This window comes from Hyalella azteca, unplaced genomic scaffold (genome assembly GCF_000764305.2).
Source record: "Hyalella azteca isolate HAZT.00-mixed unplaced genomic scaffold, Hazt_2.0.2 contig16827, whole genome shotgun sequence".
NCBI lineage: Eukaryota > Metazoa > Arthropoda > Malacostraca > Amphipoda > Hyalellidae > Hyalella > Hyalella azteca.
Window position 1 is genome coordinate 129461 of NW_025946635.1, and position 24907 is coordinate 154367.

The following is a 24907-nucleotide window of genomic DNA, read 5'->3' on the forward strand; positions in this document are numbered from 1 at the left end:
GATCAAAGGTTCTTCTATTTACCTAATGGGGAATTGTACAGAACCTAAATGTATTCATATTTCAGCACAATCTCTTATAGTGATTGTTGCTAAATTTTTTAATTGACGGTCAAAGGTTCTTCTATTTACCTAAAGTGGAATTGTGCAGAACATTTCAATGTAAATCGATATGGTTAATGCTGATAAGTTTACTGAATTTTGAAAAGGATTAATTGGAAAAAGAATTTTAAAACAGGTTTGGAAGAGAAGGACTGTCAACAAAATTCCGGTTTGTAATGAATTGCATTATAGGAAAAATTTTGCTTTAAATGATTGTTTAAACCAAAGTTTTAAAGTGATTTGCGGCAGGTTTCCATAAATGTGCATTATGGTTTTAAAAAGTTGATAGATATTATTTGAAAACTGTAGACCAGTAGTATGATAATATTTATAACTATATTCAATTTACATTCGAAGAAATAGTAAGATTGAACGGATGAAAAAGTTGTCAACTTCGGATTTTCATGTATGCGCGAGCTTTTTATTTTCTTAACACACATTACTATTTCATTTCAAACTCCCATTGTAAAATTTTCCGTCAATATAGTTACTGATGTACATACAAAATGGTGAATTATGTTAAAAGTTAAGTTTTTCTTGTAGAACGCAGCTGCTAATGGTTGCAGGAACACAAAAAACCGTCTTCATATATAACCATCCCCTCTAATTAGGAAAAAAATAGTTATAATTTAAAACCTAGAGTGTCTTGCTGTGTTTAGTGCTGAAGAGAAACAAGGAGCAGCACAACGATGCAGGCTCACAGATGATGACGATGCTAGAGGCTCAACGAAACGAGCTCACTGCAGCGGAGAACCCGCCAGATGTTGGTAAGTTCTCCTTATTTGTATTGTTTTCAATGTGTTTTCCTTCGCCAGTAGTTCACCTCGGTGTGCTACTTATACCTCTGTGCTCAAGATGACATGGATCTCGATTTGAACCTAAAGTTCGTTGACTAAATATCATTTGAATGTATACTAAACAACGTTAGCAGTTCAATGATATTTGAAACTGCAAGAGACGCTGGAAGATAACATATATTTAATCACCAAATACAATGCATGGAGAATTGCAATACAAAAATTTCAAACTTTACGAGTTTAAGCCAAGATTTTTTAAATTATGAATTCATTTTAAGAATGTATGCATTGATGATGAATATATGAAAAAATACTAATATAGAATTATGTAGGAATGCAAGTCATCGTGAAAATAGGTTTTGCAAAATTTATTTCGTTTCATTAAAAAATGGCTACACAAAAAAGTTTATCGAAAATATAATATTTTTCTCGCGAAGAAAACAGCATTGACTCACTCAGTAGTAAAAGTTGGCACTAACTCAATGGGTTTGTCACGTTTACACAACCATAGCCTTGTCCTCCATTGAAGTATCAGCTTTCCTGCGAGTAAAAGTGATGAATGCCATACTAGGGGCAAAAACATGTAATGCTTTAAAGGGGAGGCGAGAAAGTTTCTGTTCGGATCCTTCCCGTCTTTGTTGGTCGGGGATTAAAGTAGTAATTTAAATTTGTTAAAAAATTTTGCTGCTGCTAGCCTTGGTGCTGCACGGATTTATGCTTTGAATGCAATTGCTATGTTATAGTATGTTGGTCGGGGATATTAAAGTAGTAATTTAACACCAGACATGCAATGAAATGATGTAATATTCATCATGACATAAATTGACGTTAGGAAGGAAGTCGTGCGTTCTGTATATCGTATTGTGTTGGGGACTTTTTGTCGTGTTTTGTCAAGGGAAAAGTTTTAGTCGATTTCAAATCTATGAACTTATATATATATATATGAACTGGGGTGACTCTAACAATAAAAATATTTTCCTAATTATATTTTTGTGATTTTACGAAAGCATTTGAAATAAATAGAAATTTTGATAAGATGTGACACATCTCCAAAGCACGCAGCAGCCGCGGTTACGTACGCTGCATCCAACAATTGCATTTAGAGTCCAATTTCATGCAGCATGAAGGACAGTTGCAGCAATGCTGCATCCAACAATTGCATTCAAAGTATAATTCCATGCAGCACCAAGGCTAGCAGCAACCGTAATGCGACATCGCGGTTCAGAACTGCACTCGCCTACAGAGGCTGCAGAATCCAGAAGCTGCAACGCTCTGTCGTCCGTCACTTTCTCTGCTAGCACAATAGGTTTGCTCTGACGCTGCAGTGGACTGTATGGAAATGAGTTCCGAACTTACAATTGTTTTAGACGTTTTTAGAGTTGGTTTTCTGAATGATTTTGATATCAAAATATGGTGCAAATTATCACCTCGGTTTATAATACTGAACGTTTGAAACGTACCGCCCAATTTAAGGGATGTTAACGATCATAATTTGTAATAATGATTAGTTATAATAATAATAATAATAATAATAATAATAATAATAATAAAATAATACTAATAATAATAATATAATAAATATAATAATGATAGTAACAATAAGTATAATGATAATAGTAGTAATAATAACAATAGTAACATTAAAAAAAGAGTCTCATACAATAAGCCAATTTCAAGTGGACGAAATATTACCATCCATGAGCTGTAGGTCTGTAGGCCTGGGGCTTCTCTTGTTCCTCTAATTTCTGATGACTCATGAGCCCGGGGCCAAGACTTTCGCTTGCTGGGCGTGCGGGCAACAATGTCCGATTTCCTGTGACGGGATACTTAAAATTATTGAAACATTGTGGCTAGAAAAATGGTGTATATTAAAATATTGTAGATAGAAATATGGTGTATATTGAAATATTGTAGATAGAAATATGGTGTATATTGAAACATTATTAAAACACTGTAGATAGAAATATGGTGTAGAAATATGGTTGTAGATAGAAATTTTGTTGCTAGCCAATTTTTTAAAGCATGTTGTAGATAACGGATTTTTTAAGGCAATATAATATATAGCAATTTGTTGAAAGCAATTTTTAGAAGGAGAAATAGTTTAAAGCAATATTATTGATAGAAATTTTTTGGAAACAACATTGTAGACCGCGATAGATTCAATGTTGTATTGAGTCGGTACATCTGCGGTTAATGTATACACGAATTGAAACATGGATTTGAACCAATCAGTCCTTACGGGTATCGTGGGAATTGTGAAATATGCAACAGTTTTGCGCACTATTTATGCCGTTTCAATAAATAAATATGTAAGGGCTAATTTTTAGAGCGTCAATAAATTTCAATAACGAATGATTGTTTGAATGATTTCGGTAATGATTGGGTGATGTATGGTTTTACGGTCATATATATTAATGTTAACGAAACACTGACAAATAATAGTGTATTTGGTTAGTCGAAAGATTTAGGTGAGATTTAATCAGAAGTTAATAATTTCTAAATTCTTACATTTAGCTATCTTTCTTTCGAAACTTGAATAGGAACAATTTCAAGTATCATTGAAAATATGTAAAATTTTTATTAAATTTTTAGTATTTTTTCCTTGACGTGCATAAATAGCGTGGCAAGTTAAAGCCAAATAATTCAATTATCTAGAAATTCAAGTCAAGACTCAGGATATGTCTCAACTTAAAATCCCGGTACATAATTACGAAATTTATTAGATGTTAAAGGTCAGGCTGGCATTTCCAAATACCTTCTGCCAGTCTGCTTCTTCTTTTCTTCAAACCCGTTCCTGACTTTCGTTGGAGGAATGTTCGTCGGAGGAATGTCCCTGACAATGATTCATGCTGCTTGAATGTTGCCTCTCATCGGAAACCAAAATCGGTCTTGGGTTTTCACTTTTGAAATTTTTTTCCGAGAAAAAACACGTATTATGCAATGGAGTTAGGACATATGATTCATATATACTATAAATATTAGTAATCTGAGGAACAATTCTTGTACAAGTAGCGGTAACAAAATTTAAGGTTGCTGGACTACTTACAATTGGAGTTAACTTGTAGTAGTGCAATGTAAAAAGGATAATTATCAGTATACTTGATATTACGTAACACAAAATTTCCGAAATTTTCCGGAATTTTCGGAAGAAACTATTTATTCATGCCTGGAATAATTCAGCTGATGTTTAAGCATCTACGTTACGAGAAGTATTGAACATTAATTGAACCCTTATGTGATTAAAAAAGAGTTATACAGATTACGATCCGATTGTTTTTAAATTCACACCACTTGTCTAGACAAATATGGTGAATGCAGAAAATCGGAACGAAATTAAGCTTTGTGAAATGAAAAAATTTAATGATAGCTACAATCACATTTAATTAGCGCTTCTGTGATGAACATTATTTCCTTAATTTGCCCCTGCATAAATTTTCTTAACTCGTCCTTTTAAAAAAAGTCTTCATCTGAAGAGCCTCGGGAGTAATTGTCGTCATTGAAAATGTAATTAAAGTGAGATAATTAATTACGAGGTCCATTACGAGGTCCCGGCCTTGTACGCCGATTGCGAGATGATGCTGTACATTGTCTGCAACCTCAATGGAGGAATTGCAAGGTTCTTGTTCCATTCATGATAAGATGGAATATTCCTCAATTGATTAGCATAAACAATATAAGGGTTTGAAACCAAGATGAAACCAAGAAATGAATCCCAAGAATCTAATTGGGCAATTTTTGTCGTGTTTATTCATTTTGTAAAAAATTTCTTCTTCAGAGTGGTTTATAGAGAAAATGAATCCAAAGAATCTAATTGGGCAATTTTTGTCGTGTTTATTCATTTTGTAACAAATTTCTTCTTCAGAATGGTTTATAGTACGATATGTATAGTACGAATGGTACGAATGGTTTAAAGTGCTACGATATAAATTGCAAATTTAACAGGCACAAATAATTTAAAAAAATAGCATCGGAATCTTTGACTAATTATTGGCCAATAGAATGCTTACTTTGAAAAAAAAAACTCGTCTCAAGCTTATAAAACATTCGGTTTAATGAAAAATCATACCAATTAAAAAACTTATAGAACATAAATACGTCGCCATGCACAGATCTTGGTCTTAATAGGCAATAAATTTTCAAGAATATAGCTTCCGTATTTGTATTCAAATCCTATTTGCAAGCAGAAACTGAATGCATCGCATGCCATTGTCATTACGTACGCTGATATCATAGCTCTGCCTTTATGTTTACACATGCGACCAGCTGGCTGCGAGTGCTATATACATATATGCTCGTACGAACAGCTGACTGATAGTGCTATACATATGTGCATGCGACCAGCTGACTGACAGTGTTATACATACGCATGCGACCAGCTGACTGACAGTGCTATACATATACGCATGCGACCAGCTGACTGACAGTGCTATATATATACGCATGCGACCAGCTGACTGACAGTGCTATATATATACGCATGCGACCAGCTTACTGACAGTGCTATACATATACGCATGCAACCAGCTGACTGACAGTGCTATATATACGCCTGCAACCAGCTGACTGACAGTGCTATATATACGCATGCGACCAGCTGACTGACAGTGTTATATATACGCATGGTACCAGCTGACTGACAGTGTTATATATATACGCATGCGACCTGCTTAGCATGTAATAATTACGCGGTGGCCCTCGTGCGTACATGCGTACGCGCGCGGCTTCGACCGAGCGAGCGGCCAATGGGCCACGACAAATGTTCAAGAAGCTAAATAGTACATCGCAGCAGCTATTAAAAGCGACTGTATTTGGGTGTGTTTAAGCTTAATACTTCAGCCGACCTGGTGCATGGAAAATTGTTATGGGAAGCGAACTTTAAGTGATGGAAGCTTGTATGAATTTTCTGGGTCACCGATGATAAGAACTGAAAATTCCGGCAGTAAAAAACTCAATAACCTGGAAAACTTGCTCCTAATAAAAAGAATTTGTGGAATAGGATTTTTCCTCAGGAGACAGTAAGTTGCTAGAAGCTTGAACTATTCTTTAGACAAATGTTGAGTCTAGTGAAAATATTGTAGGAAATTAAAATATTGTATGTTAACACAAGAAACATATTGAGAGCAGTCATATAAATATATATTATAGAATAAAATAAAATTGATTGGGGCCGACTATTAAATTTTATTTTGAAAACGATGTTGACATACGTTTTAAATAGTTTTGCCGACATGTTTGCCCTAAATCAACTCATAAATGGCACATACATTACTCATACAGCACTTTATACATTGTGCATACATTACTCATACAGCAACTCATACATTGTGCATACATTACTCATACAGCAACTCATACATTGTACATACATTACTCATACAGCAACTCATACATTGTGCATACATTACTCATACAGCAACTCATACACTGTGCATACATTACTCATACAGCAACTGTTACATTATGCATACATTACTCATACAGCAACTCATACATTGTGCATACATTACTCATACAGCAACTCATACATTGTGCAAACATTACTCATACCGTAACTCATACATTGTGCATACATTATTCATACATGAATAATGACATGCAGTTGCTCTGTTCCGCTGGAGTTTGTGCAAAGCTTCGTATTATAGAATGCAGAACAGTCAGACTTATACCAACATATAAGTGGCATTTATCTTAAGTTTTAAATTCCAAAATTAATACGGTTAAGATTTAAAATCGATTAACTTGTAAAACATGAACTTGAATTTTAATTTTTGATGTGTTTTAATTTTCGGGAAATGTTTCCATAACATAATGAACTTGGCTCACTTATTGTAGTGTCTTACCGCAATTTTATGGTTACTTTTTTATAGGAAAATAACATTTTACTCCACAACCCTCATCATCCCACAAAACATGACCCAACATCTTATACAACATGGACTATATTCCTACTTAGCGTCACACATAATACCACTCAACACCACATAGCATCCCAAACATTAGCCAACATCACACATAACACTACACCCCACACCACATCTCATACATCTCATCTCATCTCTCATACAACATCAGTTGAAATCCTTCCCAGCATCACATATAACGTCACTCAGCACCACACAACACATAAAACACCTCAAATACATCACACAACGCCGCATCACATCTCACTTAACATCACCCGTTCGACCCACGTGCCACATAACATCACACACCATCCCTACACCACACCACCAACACCACACCACCCAACACCACTCCACCCAACACCACACAACACCACACAACACAAGCCAACACCAACCAACACCACCCAACATCACCCAACACCACCAACACCACATCACACCAACCAACACCACCCAACACCACCCAAAACCACCCAACACCACCAACACCACCCAATACCACCAACACCACCCAACACCACCAACACCACCCAACACCAGCCAACACCACCAACACTACACAACACCACCCAACACGACCAACACCACCCAACACAAGCCAACACCACCCAACACCACCAACACCACACAACACCACCCAACACCAGCCAACACCAGCCAACACCAGCCCACACCACCAACACCAGCCAGCACCAGCCAACACCAGCCAACACTAGCCAACACCACCACTACACAACACCACCTAACACCACCAACACCATACAACACCACCCAACACCAGCCAGCACCAGCCAACACCACCCAACACCACCCACACCACCCAACACCACACAACACCACCCAACACCAGCCAGCACCAGCCAACACCAGCCAACACCANCATATATAAAAAAATTATTTTAAGACATTTTAAGATGTTTTATCAAGATATTTTCTGTCTCTTATACACATCTAGATGTGTATAAGAGACAGTAATTACATTGTTCGATGCATCATTAATTTAACAATTTTGTTCGAAAAATAAATAAGATAATCTCAGTGAACTGAAAAATTGTCCAAAAGAACGCTAATTAACTATCAAGAAAAATAATTAAACTAATTATACACGTAGGATCTGTCTCTTATACACATCTAGATGTGTATAAGAGACAGACACCACACAACACCACACAACACAACAACATCACCCCACAACACCACACAACACCACACAACACAACAACATCACCCCACAACACCACACAACACCACACAACACCACCCAACACCCCACAACACCCACAACACCACCCATCACACCACAACACCACACAACACAATAACATCACACCAGTGCAGTGTCGGCTGGCTATGTCGTGGCTGCGGTGAAAGTGATGAGCAGCGAAGTATAACGCAGCAGCACTTGCAGCGCCTGCCATGAAATGTTGAGTAACATTCATCATCAATTGTGCTCATTATCTTCACAATGTTCTATTGTTGGGCGTGTTGCCTAACTGATCATACCGTCGCACAGAAATGGCTGTATAAATGTATACAGACATTTCTGTATAAATGTCTGTATATAAATGTATAGATGTCGATATCATGGCAATGTATAAATGGTAATCATTTATCATTATAATTAATGATGATCATTTATCATTATAATTAATGATCATCATTTTCAATAACATCCAGTGATATGATCTCGCTCCTAAACCACAATTTGTCCTGATTGAATTATTCAATTAGATGCTTTTACTGGCAGCCATTTATAATATTGTGCTAGAACGTTATATTATCCGTGAGACTTACGTAATTTTTCCATGGATGCTACTCATGTCCAAGATTTTAATTATGATTAAATTTTCTATCAGTGAAATTCCAGAATTTGAAAATAATATTCGTTCAATAGAAGTTGAATGCGTTTTATAGACCTATTATAAAAAATAAATGTAATTTGATGGTCTGTCAGCAAGTAACACGAAAACATTTTCTGATTACAAATTACATTTAACAGAGGCCAGAATTCATATTTTTCCTTGAAATTTAATACTAAAGTATCGATAGTACAGGTATATAAATTCAAATAAATACTTTAAACAAACAATAACTGCTCGCATTCGTTGCTAAGTGCTTGTAATTATTAGCACTTAATAAATAAATTTATTATTTCTACATATAATAATTTATTCATTTCAAAATATGCTAGATTATTACATTGTATATTGTATAATATATAAATATATAATTTATTATTATATTGCATTATTATAGGCCAGAGTGACATTTTCATGTCGCAATATCATTCTGTAATTTTACTTTTAAATTTTTTTACGGAATTTCTTCCGCGGTCGCGAATTTCCCTTTCGCGCGCCGTCGCCTGACGAGCGAACGTCGCCTGAAGTTAGGACGTTGTGATGCACGTCGTGGGGTGAAGATGGTGAAGATGGTGAAGATGGTGCAAATGGTGCAGATGGTGTTGATGGTGCAAATGATCGAGAGGGTGCAGTTATATTGTTGTTTAAAATAATCGTCTTTAAATGACATAGGTTTTCATTGCTACAGGCGGTGTAAGCAGTGCAGTTTAATGACCGAATGACAGTTCTGACAAAAGTTCAATCGATACCATGTTGCTTTTGGCGCATTAAAAAAAAAGGTAATAATAAAAAAGTAATATATGAACTTTTCAACTACAGTTATAGTTGAAACAGTTTTTTCTACAGTTATAGAGTTATTGAGTTATTGAGTTATAGAGTTATTGAGTTATTGAGTTATTGAGTTATTGAGTTACTGAGTTATAGAGTTATTGAGTTATAGAGTTATAGAGTTATTGAGTTATTGAGTTATTGAGTTATTCGTTGCTAGATTGAGCAAAAGAAGCAGGTTGCAGTAAGAACAAGCGACTGTTGAATGAATAGCAGGCGTTGCAGGAAGCACCGTTCATGTGCGTGCTTTGGTTCGAAAAAAAAACTTGTGCATTTTGTATTCAAAACAAAAGAGATGAAAAAATACTGGCTGTAATAAATGCAACGCTTGCTGTAAAATAATGAAAAATTAAGTAAATTAATGAAAAGATATGTTAGATAGATATCATGCACCGGGAATAAAGCACAGACATTCGATAACAGTTTTGAAAATACTAGTAATAAATGTTGGGCTGTATTTATTTTCAGACTCAATCGCAGCAGATTTCAGGAAAATCAATAAATTATAATAATTACAATCACAGCAGAACGATACTAGCAATTCCATCCAGTTTACAGCAGCAGTACAGCGCGCATTACTTCAACTGGAAAGCAACATCAGAAGCCAAATTTTACCACCATTTTTATACAGTAGCAAATTAATCCCAGCAACACTAAAATACCCTACGAAGCATAACTAGCATTACTGTTCCATTCAAATGGACAGTAGAGCAAAAACCGCAATACAATACAATTGATATTACCTGCAAAACAATAACAGCAATATGGCTGTAATATAAACGATACTTGAAACAACAACAGTATCGTTAAAATCAGAAGAAAAATAGCGCAACAATTCGTACATTTCTAATAGAATCAACAGAGCCCAAAATAAAATTGAACAGCTCTATTCAAATCAATATTAAAATAACAACAAAAATATATCATATATGTTCTAAAAACAGCAACATTAGAATAACACAACAAAAATCAGCTCTCGCTCAGTCAGAGCTGGTCAGAATGTCTCTTGATCGCTTTCATTCAGTCAGAGCTGGTCAGAGAGTCTCTTGCACGCTCTCACTCAGTCAGAGCTGGTCACAGTGTCTCTTGATCGCTTTCATTCAGTCAGAGCTGGTCACAGTGTCTCTTGATCGCTCTCATTCAGTCAGAGCTGGTCACAGTGTCTCATGGTCAGAATGTCTCTTGCACGCTCTCACTCAGTCAGAGCTGGTCAGAATGTCTCTGGCTCGCTCTCGTTCTCTCTCGTCTGTAGGCTCACAGTCACGCTCTAGTTTCTGACCATCGGCAGCCAGCCTCTGCAATGCTGAGAAAACGTTAACAAGCTCAGCAATTGAAAACTCATGACTTTCTTCTTCGTTTGACCAATCATTTCCCAGTCACAGTTTCATAATTTCTCGATTACATCGCGATGAAAGGCATAGCAAAAAGTGAAGTTTTAGATTGTACCGGAATTGTTTCTTTCATTTGCATGCACGTGGCTGGAGAAATCTTAAAATATACTCTGAGAATCATTCCTTCAGTAATTTTACTTCACTTATAGTACGTTGGAACGGCTATTCTTTTATTAATTGTGGTCATGCATTCTAGAATTTCAACAAGTATGTTTCTTTAAAACGTAACAAACATCATATACATCATGAAATTTTCCAGCCTTACTTGTTAGAACAATTATACGTACAGATTATAGTCCATGCATGTACTTTGCTGCAGGAATGCAATAAATGAACCAAGTGACTTGAGAATAATTACTGGCATGATGTGAGTTTAATTCGGTTCATCAGCATGGAGACATGCGCTATTTGATCTGTAAAAGCAGTTCGAGCATGTCATGCAAAAGTGCTTGTGAGCGCCTGCAGTTCGAGAGTTATGAAAAAGTGCGTGTGAAGTTCTGCAGTTTGTAAAGGTCTTTAGTTACAGTTTGTCAAATAAATTTGCTTGTGAGGTCCTGCAATTCGAGTGAGTCTTTCAGAAGTTTTTGTGAACTACTGCAGTTTGAATGTGTCTTACAAAAATGCTTGTGAGGTAAGGCAAAACTTCAACCCAAGGAAAACTGTGCTGCGGCTCTGGTAAGTACCGACAAACTCACCGCAAACTCTCGATCTGTTCAGGCGCTTTGATAGAAAGTGCAATCAAGTTGATGTGTTTAATCGAACAACATCTGAGGAGGCTTTCTGATTTGCAACGCTGCATGGACGCGGTTCTGAACTCACGGTTAAATGGAATCCTATTCGCAGGAATGACTTAGTTTCGCAATTAATGGTCGAAAGCAGTTTGAATGCAAGTTCATATAATTGATTAAGCTCATAGTTTCATTGAAGGCCATTCGATTGCAAGCATCGGATAGTGAACGTCGGATAATAGTATTTTCTTTGCCACGCTGTCAATATTACAAATGATATCATTCAATTTCGTTGATAATGTGAGAATATAGACATAGAAAGGATACCAGTCGAGTAAAAGCTCATAAGATGCATGTCATCTTAATTTTATTCTCAGTCAGAAGATCGGAATAAATCGACTTCGACTTCATTCTTACTATTTCCAAAATTAAACACAAGTTTTAGAATGCGTCTAATTCTAAATAATTATTTAAGATACCGAATGCGATTCAAATTAAATGAGTACATTTTATGTTATTATTTCAGATTTTGTAGACGATTCAAATTTAGTGCATATATTTAAAAAATGTCATTATTTCAGATCCCTTTGGCGATTAAAATTTCTTGCGTAAATTAAATATCATTATCTAACATTCTGAGAACGATCCCAATTGTATGTATACATTATTTATCATTATTTCAGATTCCGTAGACGATTCATATTAAATGCGTATATTTAATTTTATTATTTGGGATACCGAAGGCGATAAAAGTTAATTAATAAATAAGATATCATTATCTCACATCCTGAGGATGATTCCAATTTAATGTGTACATTATTATTTCAGATACGGAAGACGTGGCAGTGATGGCATCATCGTCGTATGGGTGGCGGAGGATGGCCGCTGTCCTGCTATTCCTTGTCTCTATCCTGCAGCACTGGGAGAGATCCTACGGCCAGAGACCAGCGGACCTACCGCCACACTTAGCCCCCCTTCTGCTGCTGCCTCAGGGGCGTGCCATCGATACTAATACTTATTGTGAGTTGACACAATGTTGTGAGTTGATACGAACCCTTATTGTGAGTTGATATGAACACATATTGTGTATTGTGAGTTGACATAAACATTTATTGTGAGTTGACACAAACGTTGTGAATTGATACGAACACTTATTGTGTGTTGACACAAACACTTATTGTGAGTTGACTCAAACACTTATTGTGAGTTGACTCAAACACTTATTGTGAGTTGGCATAAACACTTATTGTGAGTTGACACAAAACCTTATTGTGAGTTGATGCAAACACTTATTGTGAGTTGAAACAAGCACTTATTGTGAGTTGACATAGAAACGTGTTGTGAGTTGACACAATATTGTTAGTTGACACAAGGACTTATTGTGAGTTGATACAAACACAGTTGACACAATCACTTATTGTAAGTTGACACAATCATTTATAGTAAATCTTCAACGTCAAAAATCCTTAATGCTAAAATCATTATTTCGAAAAAGTCGTTATTATTTAAAGCCGACAATAGTTTTATAAAAACCATATTGAGATAAATTTTTATTTTGTTTGTGGTGCAGTGCTTCGCGAAGGACTCGTGTACGTATTTTATTACGAATCTGAAGCACATACAAAAATCACATTGGTAACGACAGGTTTTAACTGCCGAAACAGAAGGTTTACAAAGAAACGCACTTAAATTCAATAATTAATTTATAGCGTGATCATGTTGCCAACCCAGGTAATAACGTAAAACATCCTAAAATATTTAAAATAATTGTTTACAATAATTGTGTACAATAACTGTTCAAAATAAATGTTTACAATAATTATTTACAATAATCGTTTTTTCAACAATTATTTCTTTGCAATAATTGTTTCTTTTTAATAATAAAAAATAAATGTTTTAATAAATGTTTTAATAATTTCATCGCAATAATTGTTCGCAGATGACGCGAACTCGATCTCAAAAAAGGCATGTCATTCTCGCGGCAAAACCGGCAAATGTATGTTTGTGTGGGAGTGCATTAAAAAAGATGGAGAACATCTCGGCATGTGCATGGAAGGTTTCATGTTCGGTTCCTGTTGTGCCAAGAAAGAGAAAAACCCCGATCTGCAATCAGAAGCCGGCGAGGAAGATTCATCTTTTGCTGGTTCTACTGACCTGAAGCAACTGTCAAAAAATCTGACAACCACTGAACAAACTCTGAGCTCTACGCCATCTATTTTATTAACACCAGAACTTGCAGCAAGTTCAACTGTAGTTAATATATATGGACCCAACTCTCCGCCTAGCACATCTTTTCATTCAGTTGTAAGTGAAGTGCCATCATCATTTGTGATATCAATTACTCAACGGCCGAATACGATCGCTGATTCTACCGAAAAAATTGTCGATGGAGTTTTTGCATCGGAAATGTCAAACAGAAATCCTATCAGATTTCCAACTGAACACTTGCATTCTGGGTCAAACGCGCACGATTTTCCGACTGCGAGCAGCACTACGGAAAGAGGAGAGAAATCCACCGTACCTCACTGGAGTAGACCCCAAGATTCCAGTATAAAACCTCCGGTACCTCCCGCTAGACCAACCAGACCTCCAAAGCCAGTCAAGTAAGACTAACGTCTATTTAGAAGGAATATTAGCAATATATGAATGATCCGGAATTACAGATAACGTATTTTTTCTTAATACGTTTCTTCTAACTTGTTGGCATCATCTCTAAGTCCTTGGATTGGATGGACTCAATTGAGACGACTGCTTGTTTTGCTAACGCTTGATTTTATTTAAAGAACTTATTGTTTTAACGAGATTCTCTTCATTGCAGACCAATTAAAGACCAATGGTGGTATTATCCAGTGAAACCTACCAAGCGACCTCAAACTGATGCTTTCGGTTTGAGTGGCATCAATAATCGACCCTTATCCATCACAGCCGACAAAAGAACAACATATTCTCCAGCAACCACTGCTTCAACCACCACAGAATTATCTACCACAACTCGAGAACATATCACAACTACAGCCCCAACCACAACCACTGAACCAACAACTATAATTTTCCCTTCTACCACAAGTACAACAACTTCGACAACTACTACTTCTACCACCACTTCTACCACCACTGAGGTACCTACAACATTCGAACCAGTCACAGATATTCCTGGGGTATCATCTACTGGACCTCTGGCTTCTGGCAGCCACTCTGATGGAGGTGAGATATAGATTTCAAATTTGTTTATTTTCTGGTAATAATTTACTATCTATTTAATTTACTATAATAATTTACTAAGAAATATTTATCAATTGGAAATCAGAGAGATGTTCTTCCGATGAGTCTTATATTATAATATTGTAATATTGTATTATAATCTTAAATCAACTCACTTGCTGGACGTATAATCGCAGACTACTGAAAATAATTTTCAGTAGTCTGCATTCTTACTTTATAAAAATTAGCTATTAAACTAACACTGGCAAATTCTCATTCAAAGGCAAAGTTCCCCGAGGATGGTAAATAAGTTATCGAATGGGAGTTATTTAATTTATGACAAGCGCTTATGGAAATTACACCCCTCACATATATCGTTTTATTATTAAAAATTAACCAATTTTTCTATCACTCAATGTGATCATTTATTCCACTAATTAGATAAAATCACAAATGAACGAAGAATTTAATTGCAAGCATTAAAATGATTTAAAATAAGTACTCAATGTCTAAATGAACGTTTTAAAGATTTATACGCATTTATTGCTTACTAGAAAGTATTTAGTCTCGGCGGATGAGCAAGAGGCTGTGGCTTTATTAAATGAATCCACGACTTGTGAGCCACAGGAATTGCCCACGTTTTAACTTTCTTCGTGTTCGTATATTTTCTCTTTGCGAATAATTACATTGTTCGATGCATCATTAATTTAACAATTTTGTTCGAAAAATAAATAAGATAATCTCAGTGAACTGAAAAATTGTCCAAAAGAACGCTAATTAACTATCAAGAAAAATAATTAAACTAATTATACACGTAGGATAGAGTATAATGAATCTTCGTATGTAGTGTCTTTTGTAAATTATATATACGTGATCACGTGATCAATAGGCAATTTCTCATGAAAATCGAGAACACAAATTTGCACGGAGTAGAACATGCAATCAGAATGCATTTTCTATTCGTGTTCTTCCGATATTAACAAAAATTTTATTATTATTATGAATAAACGCAATCACTGCATAATCACAGTACTTTCCAAGCTCCTAATTATTATATGTAAATTACTTATAAGTTTATTTTGAAAATCAACAAGGAGTGAGTTTTCATTGACGCTGTCAAGCCTCAGCATTTCCCTAACACGAGAACGAAAGTGAAAGCTTGAAGTCTCGGCATCAACGATAGCTTGTCGCCTTAAACGTGAGCTGCATTGCAATAACTTGGTAATGTCTAGTCCATTAATATCTGTAATCCTTTAATTCATTCTGTAAGCTTATATGTCCACCTCTCTCTCACATGCAGGTTTTCGTTTAAGTATTCACTTCATGTTTGCGGTTAGCTCATTGAATATTGTAGAAAGTATTTTAAAATCTTTAAAATAAAACTTGATTTGCAAACGAATCAATCATTTTATAAGTATCATTGTTTATAAAAAATTATTCCTCTTTTTGCATTTTTTTCAACTCCTTAATACTTTTTTACTGGAATATTGGCTAAATTTTTTAATCAATCTATAAGCAATAAAAATTCTAACATATTTATTTGACAGTCTAGCGTTCGCCGAGACCACTGCGAGCTGTTCATTATAAGCTCAGTTATAATATTTTAGTTATTCTAAAAAAATAAGCGGGTAAAACTTGATTGGAATTTGACTGATCGTAATCACTTTGTATGGCCGTTTAGAAGTTTAGATTAATAACGGGTGACTTCCTTTCCTTGCTCTCAGGTTTGTCATCAACGGAATTAATTATACATTCAAAGAATTAACGATGTATACAACATTCAATATTAGTGGAAATAACATTGATTCCCATTTACTATACTGACCTGACCAAACCATCTGGGTCTAAAATATCATCATGAGCATAAAATAAAAATTAAAATACTTAGGTTTAATTTGAATAATACTTGGTTTTTCGCTAGGCATCTCATTCCAACAATTCATCCGTCAGATACCTTCTCTTCGATATTTCACTAACGGCGCTTATGACCGATTAAAAACATGTTTTTTCGCACAGGTTAATTGCATTCCTGGCTGCTTGAAAGCTCCGAAAGTAGTGAAAGTAATTTTAAAGCTCTGGGTTCTGTATCTTTTATGCAACATGTTAATACTCCTAAGTCCGGGTAACGCCTAGATGCCATACTGTTTTAAATACTTTCATGTTACATGAATGAATGTTGTCGAAATTGAAACGAATTGAAATAAATCTTCTCGCAGCGCTAGAAAACTTGCAAAAAATTTAGTGTTGTTGAAATAAAAATAATGTCCATGATGTGTGTATTATGTATATGATTCTCCATCCATTTTTTACTAACAATATTGCTCATGGCATGTGATTGCTTAGTAACCCGCATCCGTCATGACGACATTTATACTTCACATAAGAGAAGGATAGAATTCAATATTTAGTTCTTCTCTCAGAATAACCAACAATGTTAATCTTATAATGGTGGTTACATTAATTTTTTAAAACGTTTTTTTCGTTGCAAGTGACTTTGAGAGATGAATTTGATCATACTCAAAATTTTTTAAGTGTATGCTCCAAAAAATTCGTTTTCTAACAATACATCTGTAAAAAACTTGCCAATTGTACAGTAACTGAATCATTTTCCATATTCGGACAAAATAATCTGTCCCCGTGCGTTTTCTGAATTTAAAGATGAATACTTTGCTTTGTAATTTGCCAGAAGTGAAATATTTAGCATTTTATTGCGTGTAATATTTATTCAATGATCTTTTACTTACTTCATTAGAACTCGAACCAAGTTTTAAAATAAACGCTGAGATCTGAAAGCCTTATCCTCGAACAAACCTTTTGATGACTCATCTTATAAAAGAAATTTTGATCTAAATTGAGGAGCTAATAATTTGTAATCGTCCACCAAAAATTGCAGTAAAATAAATTATTCTAATCGTTTTATTATCTTTTTTTCGTCATCTTTCATCTATCGGAAGAATTATCTACAGTTCGCCCTAGAAAATTACACATTTACGCCGTAAAGTGAATAGTAATGTAATACAAATATTATTTTACGTAGACTGTGGCATAGCTACGATGGGACCGATGCCCGAGGGGCGAATTGTGAACGGCAGCACATCAGCGTTCGGCAAGTGGCCGTGGCAAGTGTCGGTTCGGCGCATCAGTTTCTTCGGGTTCAGTTCCACTCACCGATGTGGCGGGGCTCTCATCAACAGCAGATGGGTGGCCACGGCGGGGCACTGTGTTGACGAGTGAGTGACGGGGGGTGAATAATGGGTGAAATATTTACCCTTGAAGCTATATGGGAACACGGTGAGACGTTGACATGTGAGTGACTGGGGGTGAATAATGGGTGAAATATTCACCTTTGAAGTTATATGGGAACACGGTGAGACGTTGACATGTGAGTGACTAGAGGTGAACATTGGGCGAAATATTGACCTTTGAAGTTATATGGTTATATGGGAGGCGTCGGTATGTGAGTGACGGGGGGTGAATAACGGGTGAAGTGTTTACCTCTGAAGTTATATAGGAAGACGGTGAGACGTTGACATGTGAGTGACTGGGAATGAATAATGGGTGAAATATTACCTTTGAAGTTATATAGGAAGACGGCGAGGCGTTGACATGTGAGTTAATGGGGATGAATAATGGGTGAAATATTACCTTTGAAGTTATATAGGAAGACGGTGAGTCGTTGACGAGTGAGTGACTGGAGAGTTGTATAGATGAAATATTATTAAGTTATTTGGAAAAGAAAATGAGTTGTTGATGAATGACTGACAAGTGATTTGCTGGGATGAAATATTTTCTATCAAGTCATTTTGGGAATAACGTGAGACGTTGACGAGTGAGTAACTGGAGATTTGTAGTGAAAAACTTTTACTATAATTTTTTTCTGGAAAGAGGTAATGCCGACATGATTGAGTGATTGGAGGTTGGTCACGATGAAATATCAAACAAAAAATTATTTGTTAAGATGGCGTAGCGTCGGCGAGTAGATACCAGATGGTATTGCTTTGTACGGAAAATTTTTTACGTAATGCTACGGAGAAGATTTCAAATGAGGGAGTTTTTTTGTGGTAGGAAACATTAAAAAAATACTTTAAATCGAAAGTCAAAATAATCGACAGTGACGAGAGATACCCGCGAATTAAGGATATGCAATTAAAATGGATGAACCGACCTATAGAAGGAATTTTATGAACACTTAGAAAACATTTAAAACTTATTTCTCTTAATAATACAGAATTGTGAGTTTTCTGGTGCGGTTAACGAAAGTCAATAATAATTTATTGAAGAATGATAATTTTTTGAGACAATTTTCCTCCAAGTCAACTTTACATAATTTTTTACTTAATCTATTTAACTAATATAATGAATGGCAAACGAATATGTTTCTAAATATTTTCTCAAATGATCGTCGTTATTTTAATAATCAAAATTACCAAGTAGGAAATTCATTATTTAATTCATCATTCTTCTCCAGTTTATTAGTGGCTCAAATCAGAGTCCGCGTTGGCGAATACGACTTCAGTTCGGTCTTGGAACCTCATCCTTACGTAGAGCGATCCGTGATACGGAAAGTGGTGCATCCGAAGTACGACTTCTTCACTTACGAGCACGACTTAGCTTTGGTCAAAGTCGAGGAGAAGATCAACTTCGGCATGCATGTCAGTCCCATTTGTCTGCCTGGCAACGATGATCTTCTTATCGGCGAGATGGCAACCGTGACGGGCTGGGGCAGGCTGTCTGAACACGGCACTTTACCGTCGGTGCTGCAAGAGGTGAAAATTCTAGACCAAAGAGATTTATGAAAGCTACTCTCAGAAATTTGAATGGGTCTAGACCAAAGAGATATACGAAAGCTACTCTTTCGTAATATATTTTCCAAATTCATAATATATTTTCTTTTTCGGGGCATATTTTCCAAAACATGACATACTCTCTTATTTACAGCACTAGTACAGGGCTGGAAAAAGTCACTCGTCTTGCTTAGGGTAGATCAAATACATGTGAAAGATCTCAATAAAATCCACACATTGATGCTCAATACTTAAATCGTCAGAGGAGCAGAAATTTCTAACCAAATCCTGAAATGTATTTGTATAGACTCGTGTAACAGATTTTCATAACTGGCATGGAGTCTTAGCCAGTCTTAGCCTTAACAGATTGGCAAGGTTTGTCCACCAATCCCAAATGTTAAATCAACGATCGACGTTTTAATTAATATTCGCTTCAGAACTTTCGAAATCTGTTAATCAGCCCAATTGAATTTTTCATTTTTTTTATTAGATAGATGAATAATGCCGTTCGAAAGATGTGGTAAAAATATTAAGATTCGATTTAGAAAGAACTTTGATTAAGCATATTTGGATTACTGCCGTGCAATGATCACTTCAAATAACAAGAAATAATAATTACGCAATCGCTATATTGTTAATGAGTTATTGTTGTTATTAATATTAATATATTTACCGCGTAAAGGCCTAAATACATGAGTTGTTATTATCAAATAATTTAGCTCTTATTCTATCCGACATCAGCTGTTTTCATTTCACATGCTTTCTTTTTCATTAAGAAAGCATGCTGCATTCATTAATTATTTTGGCAATTAATCGACAACGATATTGTTCTGCTAACACGGAGCACAATAATGCATTGTTGAGAAGCTGGTAAGACAAATTAGAAGAGACTGAATATTGGTTGAGGCAAATATTTTGTTAATAATTTATTTCGCAGGCGTCCGTCCCGATCATGAGCAACGAGAAGTGCCGGCAGTTGTTCATGCGAGGCGGCCGCAAGGAGAGCATTCCTGACATCTTCCTGTGCGCGGGCTACGATGACGGCGGCAGAGACTCTTGTCAGGTGCGTGTTGCTTGTCAATCATCTCTTGTTAAGTGCGTGTTGCTTGTCAATCATCTCTTGTCAAGTGCGCGTTGCTTGCCAAAGGCAGAAGAGACTCTTGGCAGATGCGTGTTGCTTGCCAACGGCAGCAGAGACTCTTGCCAGGTGCGTGTTGCTTGCCAACGGCAGCAGAGACTCTTGTCAGGTGCGTGTTGCTTGCCAACGGCAGCAGACAACAGTGGCAGAGACTCTTGTCAGGTGCGTGAAATCTGTATTATCTTCAGTGCAACTCTTATCTTGGCAATAAAATCTATTACAAAAACAACGATTGCGTAATCAAAGAGTTTGGTCTCAATTTTCACCGATCCTACACATGTCACGTGAGTTTGGTACGCTCTTAACAATTTAATTCTATAACGACATGATTAAAGAAGAATCTAATTGATTGTACCTGGATTAACATAAGATTGAAGAAATCTAATTCCCATATTCACATTCCGTAAAACGAGAATTGCCAATATAATTCATCACGCATTGTTCGTGATGTTCAATGTTTTTATTAGCATTCATTGTATTTCTCCAAAATCATAATTAATTATATAAAAAAATTATGTGTCTTCTCAAAATATAATTATGTCTCTATAATTGTGTCGTACCTTCTCAATCTTCATCACAATTCCCATTCCATCACGTATAACATCACAAAGAATCTAAAAGCAAAGAAAACGCTTAGCAAATTCACCAAATCGATATTGAAGGCATGTATCAATATTTAATTCAATATCGAAATGATGGATTTGTTTGGCGTTTTCTTCGCTTTTAAATTCCCTGTGAACTTGCGATATAAGTAGACTGATAACACAAGTATATGTATAACATATAATATATGGCCTTTCAATATCAGCGAGATCTCCATCTAATCGGTCAATATTCCTGTGAATATTCAATATTCCTCTGAATATTCAATATTCATCTGAATATTCAATATTACTCTGAATATTCTTTATTCCTCTGAATATTCAATATTCCTCTGAATATTCTATATTCCTCTGAATCAGCAAGATCTTCATCTATTCGGTCAATATTCCTCTGAATAATTCATTGATTCGCGTACGTGTTGTCTTCATTTACATGGTATCTTCAAGGAGCGGCAGATTAGCTCGAGATTACATTCTGATCTTTTGATCCTTCTTTGATCTAGCGCGACCTACTGCTCATCATTCATGCAGATCACACAGGAGTCAATACACAGCTTACTGAGTACACTTGATCTGCGCTAGATCGTTTATGCGTGCTAGAAGTTTGCCTATTTCCGAGTGAGAAATTGTGACAACAAAAATACGTGACAACAAGATGGAAGCTACAATTCAATCGCCCGAATTATACGGTTTTAATAAGGTTTAACATGCAAATTGGGATGATACATAACGTAACGAAAAATATACAACGTCCTTCTAAGTTGATTTATTCTTTTGACTGACGATAATTAGTTTTTGACGTTGTTGTAAAAATATGCCTCGATGCAGCAATTTTCTAATCACTGTCAATTATTTCTTATGCTTTGGTCACTTCTAAATGATTGTTCATAATATTTTGCCTATTTTAGCTATTAAAACTTGTACGAAGACAGTATTCACCGCCCCCACAATACTTGTTTCTAATCATGCGTATTGTTCAAAGAACAAATTTTTTTCAATAACATGACGGCTAAAATTACGTCTTTGGCCAAGTTAAAGTCTCTATGGCTAAGTTTGCATTCCAGAGAGTAACTTTCAAATGTTTCTGCGTTTTGTAAATTCTGAAAGTGATAAATTCAAAATAAATGTTTAGTGATTCAATATTTCCACAAATAATCTCTGTCTAATTCTGCGAACGTCAACTATATGTATTGCTGTCTGATGTCGGCAGTTGATCAAAGTGACTTGGATCTGAAATTTTAATTGGACATTGACTGTCGCTCGGGAAAAGATTGAACCGAGCAAAATCTCCCCTGAGAAAACTGTCTGGTTTCTGTGGTCATCGTGTGAAAAGAGTGATTGTAAGTCGCAGCAATTTAAAAGTCTTCGAAATTCAAATTGGATTGCGTGTTGAAAAACAATTCTTTTCTGCGAATAAAATGATTCTTGCTGTGAATAAAGTTTTAGTGAAACATTTTACAGCGTTTAGTCGACGCTTTCAACATTCAATTCAATTTTATTGCTGCGTGGACTTAATATCAGTAAATTTTAATTGAAGGATTTGGTTGTAATTTTAACTCAAATGTCATGACTTTTTAAGACGACTGTAAATTATACGTTATGTCTGACGTCAACTGATCGACTGATCACCCTATGTTTATGTTAACTTTTTTTGCCATAAATGAAAAACAATGAATAACTTAATCTCTATCTCAATATAACGGATCTGAACACAAAGATGGACAAGTTGCTCTTAGCCTTTCAAATAAAATCATTAAATTGTAAACTGTTCAAATAGCATAGAAATCAATGTTATATTTATTTGCCTATTAGTGCAAAATAAGCAAACTGTTAGTGCAGGAGACTTGTCAGCTGCAGCCTCGGTTCCCATGAAGAAGGATTATGTCGAAATTAATAAATAAACTGCATGAAAATTCTGATTCGAGATCCCACTAATAACTGTATCGTAGTAATACGGGTATACAATATATAAAATTCATCAGAATTTCGAATCCAAATTTGAAAAACACAAATTTTAAAAATAGAGTCGTGTGCCAGCTCGAGCCTTAAGAAAATTTATTATACATCAAATTTGTTTATTAATATTATTATATAAAATTACACTTCTTACGTATTAAATCATCTTTTCTAATGAAATTTTTAATGATAAAATTTGTAAATTTACATTTGAATCTCCTTCTAGATGCCCATAACCTTTTTTATTAATAATATTTTCAAAGACTAGAATCATGTGACAGGTTAGGATAGGAGACAATTTCAAATGTAAATTCGTTTTAAGGCAAGAGAGCAAAGATATTATTACTCCTTATATCAGAACCTAAACTCTCATTTGACAATTTAGATATCGTGACAATTTAAGTAATAATCGGACGTGCATTTACTGATACTTAAATTTCCTAAATAGCAGCGTCGCCGCTGAAGAGTCGGCCGAGTTTGGCCTGAGCCTATCGCGTCATTTTTTTTCATGAAAAATGCCGAGAAACAAAATGTGCCTTGATAAGGAAATTCTAGCTGTAACTGATATTGATGATAGGTCCTCCACATAACTAATAAGATGTAACCTAATTACGTAACATATATTATTATATAAGTTACCTACTCACAATGACTCTCACCTTTGCGTGTTCAAGGAGACTTGAGTGGTTCTCTGTATCCTCCATCCTCCACATAACTATTAAGTTTTAACCTAATTACAAAACATATTTTTATAAGTTACCCACTCACAATGGCTGTCTTTTTATGTGCTCAGGGAGACTTGGGTGGTCCTCTGCGTCCTCCACATAACTCTTAAGATTTAACCTAAATACATAACATATTTTTCATCAGTTACCCACTCATAATGACTCTTTTCTTGTGTGCTCAGGGAGACTCGGGTGGTCCCCTGCAAGTGAAGGGGCGGGACGGACGATATTTCCTGGCCGGCATCATCTCTTGGGGCATCGGCTGCGCGGAGGCAAACCTGCCTGGAGTCTGCACCAGGATATCAAAATTTGTGCCTTTCATTCTCAAGACGGTTACCTGATTTGAATTTTCTTAATTTTTCTGCAACAAGTTGCAGAATTTAATATTTTATTAAATTATTTTAATAATATTTCAAAGTTTCAAGTTTTGAAATATTAATAAAAATTTATTTTTAAATTTTATTTTTTATTTATTATTTTTAATTAAATTTAAACAAAATTTAAAATTTTGTTTGAATTGAATTTTTTTCAAAACGCAACCTCCTTCATACTAAGGAGGTTGCGAGGCCCAGCCTCGGAAAATATAATTTTAGATTTCCTGCGACTTGATGCTGAATTTATGGCTTTCATACTAAGGAGGTTTCGTTATGAAGCCTCGGAAAATTTCTTTCAAAATTTGCTGTACTACGGCGAAGAATTTGTGGCTTCAATACTATGAAGGCTTCCTGATGAACCTCGGACAATATAAATTAAAATTTGCTGCAAGATGGTTAAAATTTCTGGCTTTCATACTGATAAGATCGGGATAAAGTCATGGAGAATATCATTTAAAAAGCGTTGCAACCTTATACTGAACGGATCTGAAAGGTTGCAACATAAGGCAGAACTATGGC

The 24907-nt window shown here is 35.5% G+C and overlaps 1 protein-coding gene across 1 annotated transcript; it reads left to right on the forward strand.

The window, feature by feature from the left end:
* Positions 1–598: 598 nt before the first annotated feature.
* On the forward strand, positions 599–24375 carry LOC108674515 (serine proteinase stubble-like). Its single transcript, XM_018162473.2, has 8 exons — positions 599–866; positions 12437–12628; positions 13548–14211; positions 14427–14812; positions 17847–18039; positions 19278–19575; positions 20531–20656; positions 24197–24375. The coding sequence occupies exons 1-8, from the start codon at positions 803–805 to the stop codon at positions 24353–24355; spliced, it is 2082 nt and encodes a 693-aa protein (XP_018017962.1). The 5' UTR covers positions 599–802; the 3' UTR covers positions 24356–24375.
* The last annotated feature ends 532 nt before the right edge of the window (positions 24376–24907 follow it).